This window comes from Helianthus annuus, chromosome 3 (genome assembly GCF_002127325.2).
Source record: "Helianthus annuus cultivar XRQ/B chromosome 3, HanXRQr2.0-SUNRISE, whole genome shotgun sequence".
Lineage (NCBI taxonomy): Eukaryota > Viridiplantae > Streptophyta > Magnoliopsida > Asterales > Asteraceae > Helianthus > Helianthus annuus.
In genome coordinates, this window is record NC_035435.2 from 107412116 (window position 1) to 107423383 (window position 11268).

The window sequence follows — 11268 nt, forward strand, 5'->3', positions numbered from 1 at the left end:
ATTAATCCCTAGGCGGTACCTCACCGCCCGACTAGCGCCTAGCGCTTTCTACAACATTGCCTATAAATACCCAGCCGCACTCCTCATTCATTCTCACTTGCTGATTTCATACCGAACCTCTGCCGAATTGTTGTCCGGATTTTCAAGTAAGATTTAACAGTTTTATTCAATTACACAATGTTTTCCATTTCGATTTCGACAAGAATCACTTGGTTTTCATCTAAACTCTTATGTTTTCACTTGAAACTTCATCTTTCTCACTTAAACTCTATCATTTTCATCTTAACTTCTCTGATTTCATAAAAACTTCATCTTTTCTTCATAAGACTATGGGGTATGGGGCGGGGGTTGGGTACAAACGCCCAAGTCACCACCTCGGGTGGGCGTGGGTTTCGGCGTGGCCCGTTTGGCGTGTGATTCAGCCCGGGCGTTGGGCGGGGCTACCCACATGACATGGCGGAACCTCATTGGCCAAGAGCACTAGCCATGGCGGAACCTCATTATGATGTGGCTTGGCCACGCCACCCCAGCCACGCCCCACCATACCCCTTTAAAATTGGCTTTTGGTCTTGGGTGCCCCATACTCCACGTGTCGCACCATGCCCCAACCCACGCTCCACCATACCCCACGGTCTAAATTCCTGTTTTTTTTTTTTTTTTTTTTTTTTACAAAAACTCTTCATCTTTTTCATTAAAACTTCTTATTCTATAAAGGATTTACACTTAACCGAGTGTATTGGGACTAGCCACGGCTTCTCAAATTAGAAATCAGTTGATTTCACGCTCACAAAGTGCTAGATCTAAGTTGGAACTCCTTTGAAACTTTCTTAAACTTGATTTTCACCCTAAAACGACATGTATTTCGTTCACTGAATAGTGGAACGAGGCAATGTCGAAACCAACTTGAAAAAGACTCGGAAACACATCCGATTCAGGCGAAAACACAGCACCTAATGCCAAAAACAGCTACGTTTGTGAACTGGACTGTTATGTGCGAAGCCAGCTTCATACGAAGGCACATGGCCTCGTACGAAGGCGCTGCCTTCGTACGAAGGCACTGGTTTTACACCTAACGGCCCGATTGCCACTCGTGACGTAATCAAAGACATCTCCGACTTTAAGTTTAATCAGTAGCTTAAGGTTGGAGGGATGAACACTTGTTTTTCTGAAGGCAGACGCGAAGACACTCGATTTTGGACAACGGAAGCCCCACGTGTCCTTTATGTTTAAAGTTGATGAGTTTTGTACTTTATGTTTTAAAATCCTGCACGTTATGTCCTTTAAGCCTAACCCAGTTAATTTTTTTTTTGTTAAATTAGATCATGTGCAGAGCACATGAGGGTATAATTGTCTTTTTTACCCTATTATTTAAAAGAAAAAAATAAACAATTTATATGGTTTTTAGTATTTATATATTTGATTGAATGATTGATGAGTTTATATTATATGAAGAATTGGAATAGGGTCCAAATTTTTTATCTCGAACAGGGCCAATTTTTTTTTTTTTTTTTTGTGATTTTCGAAGACAGCCCTGTGTAACATGCTTAACTCCAACTATTGAAATTATGAATAGTTCGTTTTTAGGTTGTGTTTTATCTCAAATAGATCATATCAATGAATTTTATTTAAAAGTGTAATGTGTCACTCAAACGTTTCCTAAATCATTAATATGCAAAGATTTGAATTATTATACAGACACCATTGGTTCTGTAATCATAATTAACGTTAACAACTTATACGATATATACGAAGTTTACATAACCTGGCCCATATTTTTTGACCCGTCACGCTTCAACTTGCAATGAATTACATGTTCACAGTTCGCTTCGATAGCCATGTTCTGCTCTGTTACCTTGTTGCAGTGGATAGGCTAAAAACCTCTTCACAGAGCCCTTTGGAAATAAGAAGCAAGATAACAATCTAAACATGCGATCCGCCTGTTGTTGAGTGTACAAACGATGAACGGATATATGGAAAAATGTTTTTTTTACCAAATGAATATTTTGGCCCATTTACTTTTTATATGGGTCGATTTGGGTTGTGTTTATTTCAAATGGGTCAAATTAAAATAGTTAGCTAGAAGTGATCACATAATTAAATGTTGCCTAAAACTTGTCTACAATGCATGTAACCTTATTAGTAATTTATAAGATATTCATATTATTATTGAGACAGAATGTTTGTTAATCAAAATTAGCTAGCCCATTGTTTTCAAATTAGTTTTGAAGCTATAGGATCTGTTTTAACTCATAAGAACCGAGCCCGAAGGCCATATGAAATTACACGAACAACTCGGAGTCCTATTTCATCCTTTCGACTAGAAATAGCTATATATACAGCTATACAAACTAAACTAACAAAGGAATGAATCAATAGCTATCCTGCTAGTACACAACTTATCTTCTACATGACCAAACTATTCGACCTTTTACCGACTGTTGAGATTTGCATGGTGTGCAAACATGGCAGTACCCGAATGCTCTTCAATGACCTGAACCTCAGCTGGATTTTCGCTAGCTTGAGCAGGTGTCGTAACGGGCCTATTATCAACAGCTGGAGCGAGTGGTGCACCGTTTGCTAAACATGAGCCTGGCCCGTTGCTCCCTTCCTCTGTGTTCCCTTGGTCCTGTAGTTGTAACGCGTACTCCAAGCTCCACAAAACATCTCCCATGGTTGGCCGGTCAACCCCGTATTCCGATAAACATTGTTCAGCTGCCTCTGCACACTTGTTCATCGACTCGGGGTTGATGTGGCCAACCAGATGTGGGTCTATTATTTTTTCTAATAGACCTTTTCGTTTCCACTGCATCGCCCATTCGGCTAAGTTCACTTGTTCTCTTGGTAGGGCCGGGTCAATGGCGGGCCTCGCACACAACACTTCCAATAGCACCACCCCGAAGGAATACACGTCAGATTTATCTGTTAGTTGTTGCTTACGGAAATATTCAGGGTCCAAGTACCCGAAACTTCCTTTAACCGCGGTACTCACATGGGCCTCCCCCATCCCTACATCTTTCGAAAGCCCGAAATCCGACATCTTTGCAATGAAATTCTCGTCTAGTAAAATATTGGTGGACTTTACGTCACGGTGGATGATGGCCGAGGCCGCCCCCGTATGGAGGTAGTGAAGCCCCCGGACCGCCCCGATGCACATCTCTAGTCTTTGCTTCCACGAGATTGCGGGCAAGTTTTTCCCGTACAAGTGGTCTCTCATAGACCCGTGTTTCATATACTCGTACACTAGGATCATCTCAGCATTCTCGTCACAGTACCCGATCAACGACACCAAGTGACGGTGGCGGAGTTTCGACAACATTTGCAACTCGGTTTGGAATTCGTGTATGCCTTGTTCGGACTGCGAGTTTCCCCGTTTCACCGCCACTTTCGTACCATCGTCAAGTACTCCAAGATACACATTCCCGAAACCACCCACACCGATTATCGAATTTGAATCCCAGTTTTTCGTAGCTTCTTGCAACTCGGCAAACGAAAGATATCGACCCATACCCATAGTCGACGAATAAAACGCACTCTTTTTCGAGCCCAACGAGGTTTTACTCGACGCCATAAAACTCGAATCGCCCGCATGAAGTGGTAACAACCATGAAGAGAAACTATTCTTCTTTTGCCAATCTTGAGGCCTCTTCTGCCACTTCACAGCCATTGCACCCAACCCCGCAAACGCCCCGAACATCATTGCGAACCCAACCGCCGCAACCGTGCCCCGGCTAGGACCCGTGACTGACCTCCCATCCGCACCAAACACCCCATCCAAACTATTAACCGAATTATTAATCCTCAATATCTCAACCCCATTAAGGATCGCGTTCTTGGTCCCTATCGGTTCATTCAACGGACCGATCTGGACCAAGAACGGGTTCGACACCAACGAAGCCTCCACAAACAAATCCTTATAATACGCCACGGACAACCCACCCGTGACAGTCGACAAATCAAGCGCGGACACCGCGATTTTCCCCCCAACATACACATTAAAATACAACTCGTTCAACGACTTGCTTACAATATCACAAAAATGCAAACGAACAAGATACGGATACGAATGATCAAGATCAAACTGCCATGTCACATTAAAATTAGGGCTACTCGTCTCCGAATTCCCCATTTGGACCGCGGATGCATACACCGTTGGAGGCGCAATCAAAGGCGACCCGCCTTCTAAATACGTAACAACATTAGGCGCAATCGATACACTCTTCGCCCCCGATTGAACCTTCTGGTATTTTCGATCGGTATCCCAATGCCGACCCAACGTATCATTACCCGGACCGATCTCACCTCCTCCGACGTTGAGCCGATACATTTTTTGAAACGAAAACCTCGTCATTCCGTCAACTTTTTTCCCTACGGGAAAAAGAGCATCCGCATGTTCAGGAATCAACATATCAGGCGCGGAAACTACTTCGATCGCGTTAACGAACGCAGGCGAATCCTTCTCGCCAGAAAACACGATGTTCACGTTTGGTGTGGTGACATTCATGAGGTACTCTTGCATTTCAATTGCTTTAGGAGTGTATTCATGCAAAAGAACCAACGTGTTGCATGCAACGACGGAAAACTTCGTTTCGTCGAGTTTAAACTCGTTGTTTTTCACCGGATTAAAATGTAAACGTACCCAATGCCAGCCGGGTTTGGTAACATGGAACGAATAAGTCGCTTTTGCATTGAACACTTTGGCGGATTTGTAGATTGGGAGAGGGACTTTGGCGGATTGATCGTGGACGTTGATTTCGCGGCCGTCGTATTTGAGGTATTGTGAGGAGGATGAATCGGAGGAGAAAGTGCGGCGGTCGGGGAGGGTGGTTTGGGAGGAGGAGCCGCAGTCGATTAGGTAGTTGTCTGGGGGTTTGAATGTGTCGGGTTTGGTCGGGGCGGGAGAGACGGTGGAGATGGTGACGGAGAAGAGAAGAAGAGGGAGAAGAATGGCCATGATCGCTATCCCATTTGTCTTCGAGGTTGAGGTGAGGTTTTGCCGGAGAAGACAAAGGGAGGGATCAAGTTTTTGTTACGCATGTTTTTGGTTTTTCCTCCCTTTTGTTGTGTCCATTCTAATTTTAGTATATATATGGTTTTGAATTTGAATTAATATGTCTAAATTAAGAAAACATGTTTTGCTAGAGATTGAGAAGAAGATTTGTACTTTTGTAGAATGAGAATGGAGAAATGCAATTTAAGTTCTAAATCTTTAAAAATAATAGTTATTTATTTCGCCGAACTTTCGGGTACATTGTCATCTTCATGACATTTCAAAATGGAGGTCATGTTTGAGTCTCACTTAAAGCAAAATTGTTCTGGGTTAAGCCAAGAGTTTTACCTTGTGGCTAAGATTTTGTAAAATATCGTTGAACAGGCTTTCAATTACTAATGTATATTAAAACGTTTTGTTCAAACGTTTAAGTCAATGTTTATGAAAAATATGTTTTTATCCAACTTTAAGTTGGGAATTTCAAAGATAAACATTTTCCGTTGTGTATTTAACAAAACAGGTACCAACTGATGGTAACACGCTCGAGATGTTGAAAAACCGAGGTGTGACACTGGAATTCAATTCCAGCTTCGTTTTTACTCTTTATTTTTGCTGGATTGCAAAAGTTAACTCCTGAACTTGTTCTTGAAGGGACTTCATTTTCTGCATCAGTTAGAACAACTTCGTCTAATGGTTGTGAATTTTATATATTAACAATTGATGAAAGCTCTTAACAACAGTATCAGTTTCCCGGTTTCATATGACCGGCATCTTCCGGTCTTCACCACCTCTGCATAACCCATCTCCAAACTCAAAACACAGCCCCCAGACGTCGATTCTTAGGAACAGTATCCTCATCTCAGCCGCTGCTTTCTGATCCAACGTCCACTATGTGTTCGCCTCTTCTTCCTGGCCGGCCGGTGTTAAAGCTTCTGTGGCAATCGAAAAGGATTCAGGTACCGCACGCTAGGGTTTAGTGTTGCTGCTTTTACCCACCCGCCACAATCGACCTCTTAGGTTTGCCTCTGTAAATCGTAGGTGGAGATGGTGTTGGGTTAGGTTAGGGTTTCGCAGGTGGCGAGCGATGGTGATTGTGGAACGCCTGTCTGCATCTTCCACCTCCACCGTCAACATCCGCCTCCACACTCACACCTCTGATAAGGTACTGAACAGAGAATAGCAAATCATTTGTTGCTATGTTCCTAGAAGACAACTAAAACTTCAATTTTGTTATGTAGGCTAATTTTCCTTAAGAGAAGAAATTGGTTGCTGTTGATGATTTTGAGAACCATGATAGGTAATGGTGCTATTGGTGAGGTATGGTTACAATTTCCATCCCTTTAGATGTTTTTTTTATGCTAGATGTATTTCGCAACTCTAAATGTTACTAGCAGTAGTATTTAATATAAAAAAACAACAGCCAATGTATATGTCAATGGTTACAACTCTGGATGTCTGGTTATTCTCATTATACAACTTCCCCAAAGATGCATCTTAGGTTTATCGACAGCAACTACCTCTAATAAGTTAAAAGTTGATGGATAAAGAAAGAAGAAGGATATGAAATTAGTAACCCACAATAGATAGTGTAACCAACCATGGAACACTTTGCAGCTGCCATAACTACTTTATATTAATGTTTGAATCTGAAATATGACTATTTGGTAATCAAATAAAAAAAGTAACATATTTATCGTATATTTTGCCAACTAATGAATGTTGTTGCTTCTTTTGTTGCAGTGAGCAACAAACATGTTACTAGATCAATCAATGTATAAACATTGAAGGATTTTTGGCTCTGATACCAAATGATAAGAATCAGAGTACACAACTCGTAAAAAATTGAAATCAAATCAAACGAATATACTATAGGTTTAAAGAGTTAAAAAACACCACTTGATTAATCCGTAGGATAGTTTAATATGTGTTTATGATACATGACTCACCACCTAAATTTGTAATTAGATTCCAAAGAAGAACACTTAAGTGGTCAAACTTGAGTTAGCACTTAAGTGGCCAAACTTGAGCTAGCAATAGAAACCTGGTAACTCATTAAATGATATAAAACAGAAAATAATAATATTTAAAAACCCGTTGGCTTTTTTCTTGTTGCTCATAAACGTGGATAACTACCCTTCACCACTACTATATATTACTTATGGCTATGGGGTCTGATGTAACACTCCCCTAAATCCATATCATCACCTTCACCTCATCAAATTCCCTTCCATCCTCATCCTCATCAAGTGGGGGGACCCCTTCCTCCTTCTAATTCACATGGGTGCCACACAGACTTCCCCGATATATTCCCCTTCCCACATCACATGGTCTAAAAGTAAAATGCAAAAACATTAAATAAATATGGGAAGTAAATTGCAAAACATAAATATATTAGGAAATTAAACGTGAGATAGCTTGTGCATTGGTTGGTTCATAGTCATAGGAAACGTTAAAAGATCCGCGTATCGCGTACCAGATCGGTCGTACCGAATCGCGGTAGAGAGTCGCCCGAATCGCCTCTGGTATGTGTACCGGATCGGTTAATTGGACCATTCACGATTGTGTACTATAATAGTGTTCCAATCGGTAAATACACGTTTTTAATCAATCCGAAACATGTTTCCGTCTGTAGTGGCCGGCGTTCTGCTATGGCCAGAATCATGTATTGGAATTTGAAAAGCCATTAACTTTTTCCCGCTTTTTATATAACAGAGGTAAGTGAACATTTTTTTCCCGCCATTAACTTTTCACACTACAATTAACACACTTTAATTATTACCAATCCCATGTTAACTACAAATACCTCCTGCAACAATCATCTAGCACACAATATTTCAATTCAATTCAGTCAATTACAAAAGCAAAACAGTAAGCAATTATCAAATGGCTTTCGGTAAGGATACACTGTACCACGTACCGAAGTAGCGTTCCCAAATGAACCTACCCCCAACGTACCAATTTTTAGAAAGGCCCGAATTGCGTACCGGTTTTCGTACCGCATACCGGAACGTATCGCGTTCCATGTGACTATAGGTTGGTTATGCATACATGGGTGATGTAAAAGGTAATGGGGCAGTACAACTTGGATTGATGAAATGGGTCGACGACCTAATTAGTATTAGTATATATAACAATTTACGTAGATCCTTGTGAAGAGTACAATAATTGACCAAAATTTTAGAATTATTTACGATACTATTTCTTTTTCGTCTAACAGAGAGATAGGGGAGACCAGAGAATCGTTTTGAGATAGAGCTTTGGTATTGTCTTAGCTTCAGTACTTATTATCATTGGTCCACGTGTAATCGCATGTTGTTCCACGTTTTTTTTTCTTTCGGTGATACCCAGACAAAAATCCGGCTATACTTCTTTTACGGAACCCGAAGAAACCGAAAGGAGGTTTTGGTTAAATGGTTTTAATAATCGAAATCCGGATATTTTATCCAAATCAATTGTGTTGTTGTTGGTTTGTTCGGAGACATGGTGGCTAAGCGGAGAGGGTATGTTTGAGTTTAGAAAGGACTGAGGATTTCCGGCCATAATAGAATGAGAGAGAAAGAGGCAATAATTTACATGGTTTGTTTGTAGTGACGGGTTGATGGTTGTGCTGTGGTGGTGATCACGGTACTTCCGCAGTGGCGGTTTAGTGCTGGAGGTGTTGGTAGTCGGCTGGTGTTGGCGGCAAGGTGTTCCCGGGCGGCAATAGGTGATGGTTGATGTGTTTGGTGACGGTGAGAATGGTGGTGGATAGCTTATCTTTTACACTTTGTTCCCGAGTCTCATTTAACAGGAAGATGGGAGGGAAAATGGGGATGGGAGGGAAAAGAGATGAAAATATCAAAAATCATGTTCCCGAGTTTCATTTAATAGTGGGAGGGGAGGGAAAAAGGGAAGAAAATATGACCATATATTTATCCTCCCAAATTAAAGAGATTAGGAGAGAAAATTTTCCTTCCCATCCCCCTCTTAAATGAGACTCGGAAACATAGTGTTAAAATGGATTAGAACAAGGATGAGAGAAGTGTTAAAAAAGGATTTGAAAATGATGAATTTGAAGGAAAACTAAATAAAAGAAAGTAAGAAAATTTTAGAATAAAGAAGGTGATTTGAATTTTGTACACTGGTCACACCTTCAATACCTATACTTTCCCAAGACAACAATTAACTTCTTTTTCATTATCCCTATAAATTATAGTATGAGTTTATAACATTTTGATATCGTAAGGCCTTTTTTTTTTTTTTTTTTTTTTTTTTTGCAAAATGGTGTTTAAAATGGATAAATAAATAAATAAGTATATTACCCAATGTTTATAATATCATTCAACCAGCACAGTGCGATTTTTTTTTAAGTTTTCTCTTTTGATTATTATACTGAATGTTGATATCATATCGGTACTATGACGAATTGACATCGACAAAATACCCGTCGCGAAGACCCGTTGCGAAGCGACGAGGTATCCCACTAGTTATCTAATATTAGGGGTGTGCATGGGTCGGTTTTGACCAAAAACCATAACCATAATCGCGATGTCGGTTATTGGATAACCATAACCATAACCGATCGGTTATAGTGGTTATGGTTATTCGGTTTTGATGGTTATAGTGGGTCGGTTATGGGTGGTTAATTGTGTTTTTAGCTTAGCTAAAAATAACTTAATTTTTTTAACATGAAATAAATTGTTATTGCAGATTTGTATATATTAGTATATTACATAGTATTAAAAAATACATATAATCTATAATATTAATACCAATTATTATCGACTTCAAATAAAGTGGTATGATACATTCCATAAATTCAAATAAACATTCAACCAAAACCACAAAATGATATGAACTCATAAGTATTAAAAATCTTCAGTCAAAAACATTAAATATTAAAAGAGAAAAATGCTCGGATAGTCCCTGTGGTTTCGTCTATTTTCATCTTTAGTACCTAACTTTCTAAAATTACTTGAATAGTCCCCAACTTTTCATTTTTTGTTCCCGAATAGTCCCTGGGTCTAACTTCAGTTTGTTTTCTCTGTTAAGAGAGTGTGAAATGTCAAAAATACCCTTTCTTTAAAAAGGCCAAACCACAAGGACTATCCGGGCATCTTCTTCATTTTTATTTACAAAACCCCACCACCACACTTCATCTTCAACCTCCACCCACCATCACCCTCCTCCACCCTCCACCATCACAGAGGTGATTGAGTCGCAACAGCTACGGCACCGGTCGAACCGGTCAAACGGGAGTAACCGGACCAATCCCGGTGGTGGTGAGGAAGTAACAGTTTGCTCTGCGAATGCTTCGTTTCGCGGGAAATCGAGCTTGTTACGGACGAAAACGAAGCCGAGGTTGATAGATCCGCCGGAGGCGGATCAGAGATCGGGTCGGTTATCGAAATCGGGGTTATTAAACAAAAGAGGGTAGCGAAATCGATGAAGATGATCCGTTTTTGGATGAGGATTTACTGGATGAGTATAAGCAGTTAAGGTATAGCAAATGGACTTTACTTCAAATGTTTAGTTTTATATTGATTCTTGTTGCTTTGACCTGCACACTTACAATTCCGTTTTGTAGGTGAGATGCCATGGCCATCATTCAATCACCACCCTCTCATTAATTGCACTCACTATCAAAAATCCCCCAATCACATAACCATTTGCAAAATCCCAAATGAAATCCCTCTTATTTCTGTGACACCCCAGGAAAACCAGTAAACCACGCAACCTAACTAGCTTCCTCAGTAACCACGTGCTAAATTTCTGGACGAAATTTTCTTAACAGGGGGAGAATGTGACAACCCTCGTAACTACATGTATCCGTACAATTAATTAATATTAAATTGTGCTTATTGATTGTGTAGAAAAATTGACTAAATGATCCTGTATGCTTTTCTATGTGTTGAGAATTAATTGTGTCACAAAAGATGCATAAAAGACACTATACGGTACAATTTAACACATTAACGGAACGGTACTTAACCGAACAACCGGACACTACCCGGGACACCAAAATTTTATCAGAAACATTACTTTATTATTGTTAACTAATTTTGGTCTCAAAAATCCCCACACACTATAAAAATATGTCATGCACTTACTACTTTAGAAAATACCCTAAACCTTCCAAGTAATCACCTACTTATAATAAAAATTTACAAATAACCCCTCCCCCCTTCATATTTTCCGCTCACATAGGGGCCCCACCATAATCATCACTAAATCCCTAATAAATATTCCTTTTTCATTTGATTGGACCTCTTTATTTGATGCTCTTGCCAAGAAATCACCAT

General features: G+C 40.1%; 1 protein-coding gene and 1 long non-coding RNA gene across 2 annotated transcripts; one reads left to right on the plus strand and one right to left on the minus strand.

The window, feature by feature from the left end:
• Positions 1-2428: 2428 nt before the first annotated feature.
• Positions 2429-5007, minus strand: LOC110929166 (probable receptor-like protein kinase At4g39110). Its single transcript, XM_022172285.2, has one exon. It carries the CDS (start codon positions 4949-4951, stop codon positions 2429-2431), a length of 2523 nt encoding a protein of 840 aa, XP_022027977.1. The 5' UTR covers positions 4952-5007.
• Positions 5008-5523: 516 nt separating this feature from the next.
• Positions 5524-6488, plus strand: LOC110927753. Its single transcript, XR_004889344.1, has 2 exons — positions 5524-6149; positions 6226-6488. It is a non-coding gene; the product is annotated as an uncharacterized LOC110927753 (long non-coding RNA).
• The last annotated feature ends 4780 nt before the right edge of the window (positions 6489-11268 follow it).

Coding starts and splice junctions, on each gene's coding strand:
- LOC110929166 (XM_022172285.2), bottom strand. CDS start 4,951: ATGGCCATTCTTCTCCCTCTTCTTCTCTTCTCCGTCACCATCTCCACC.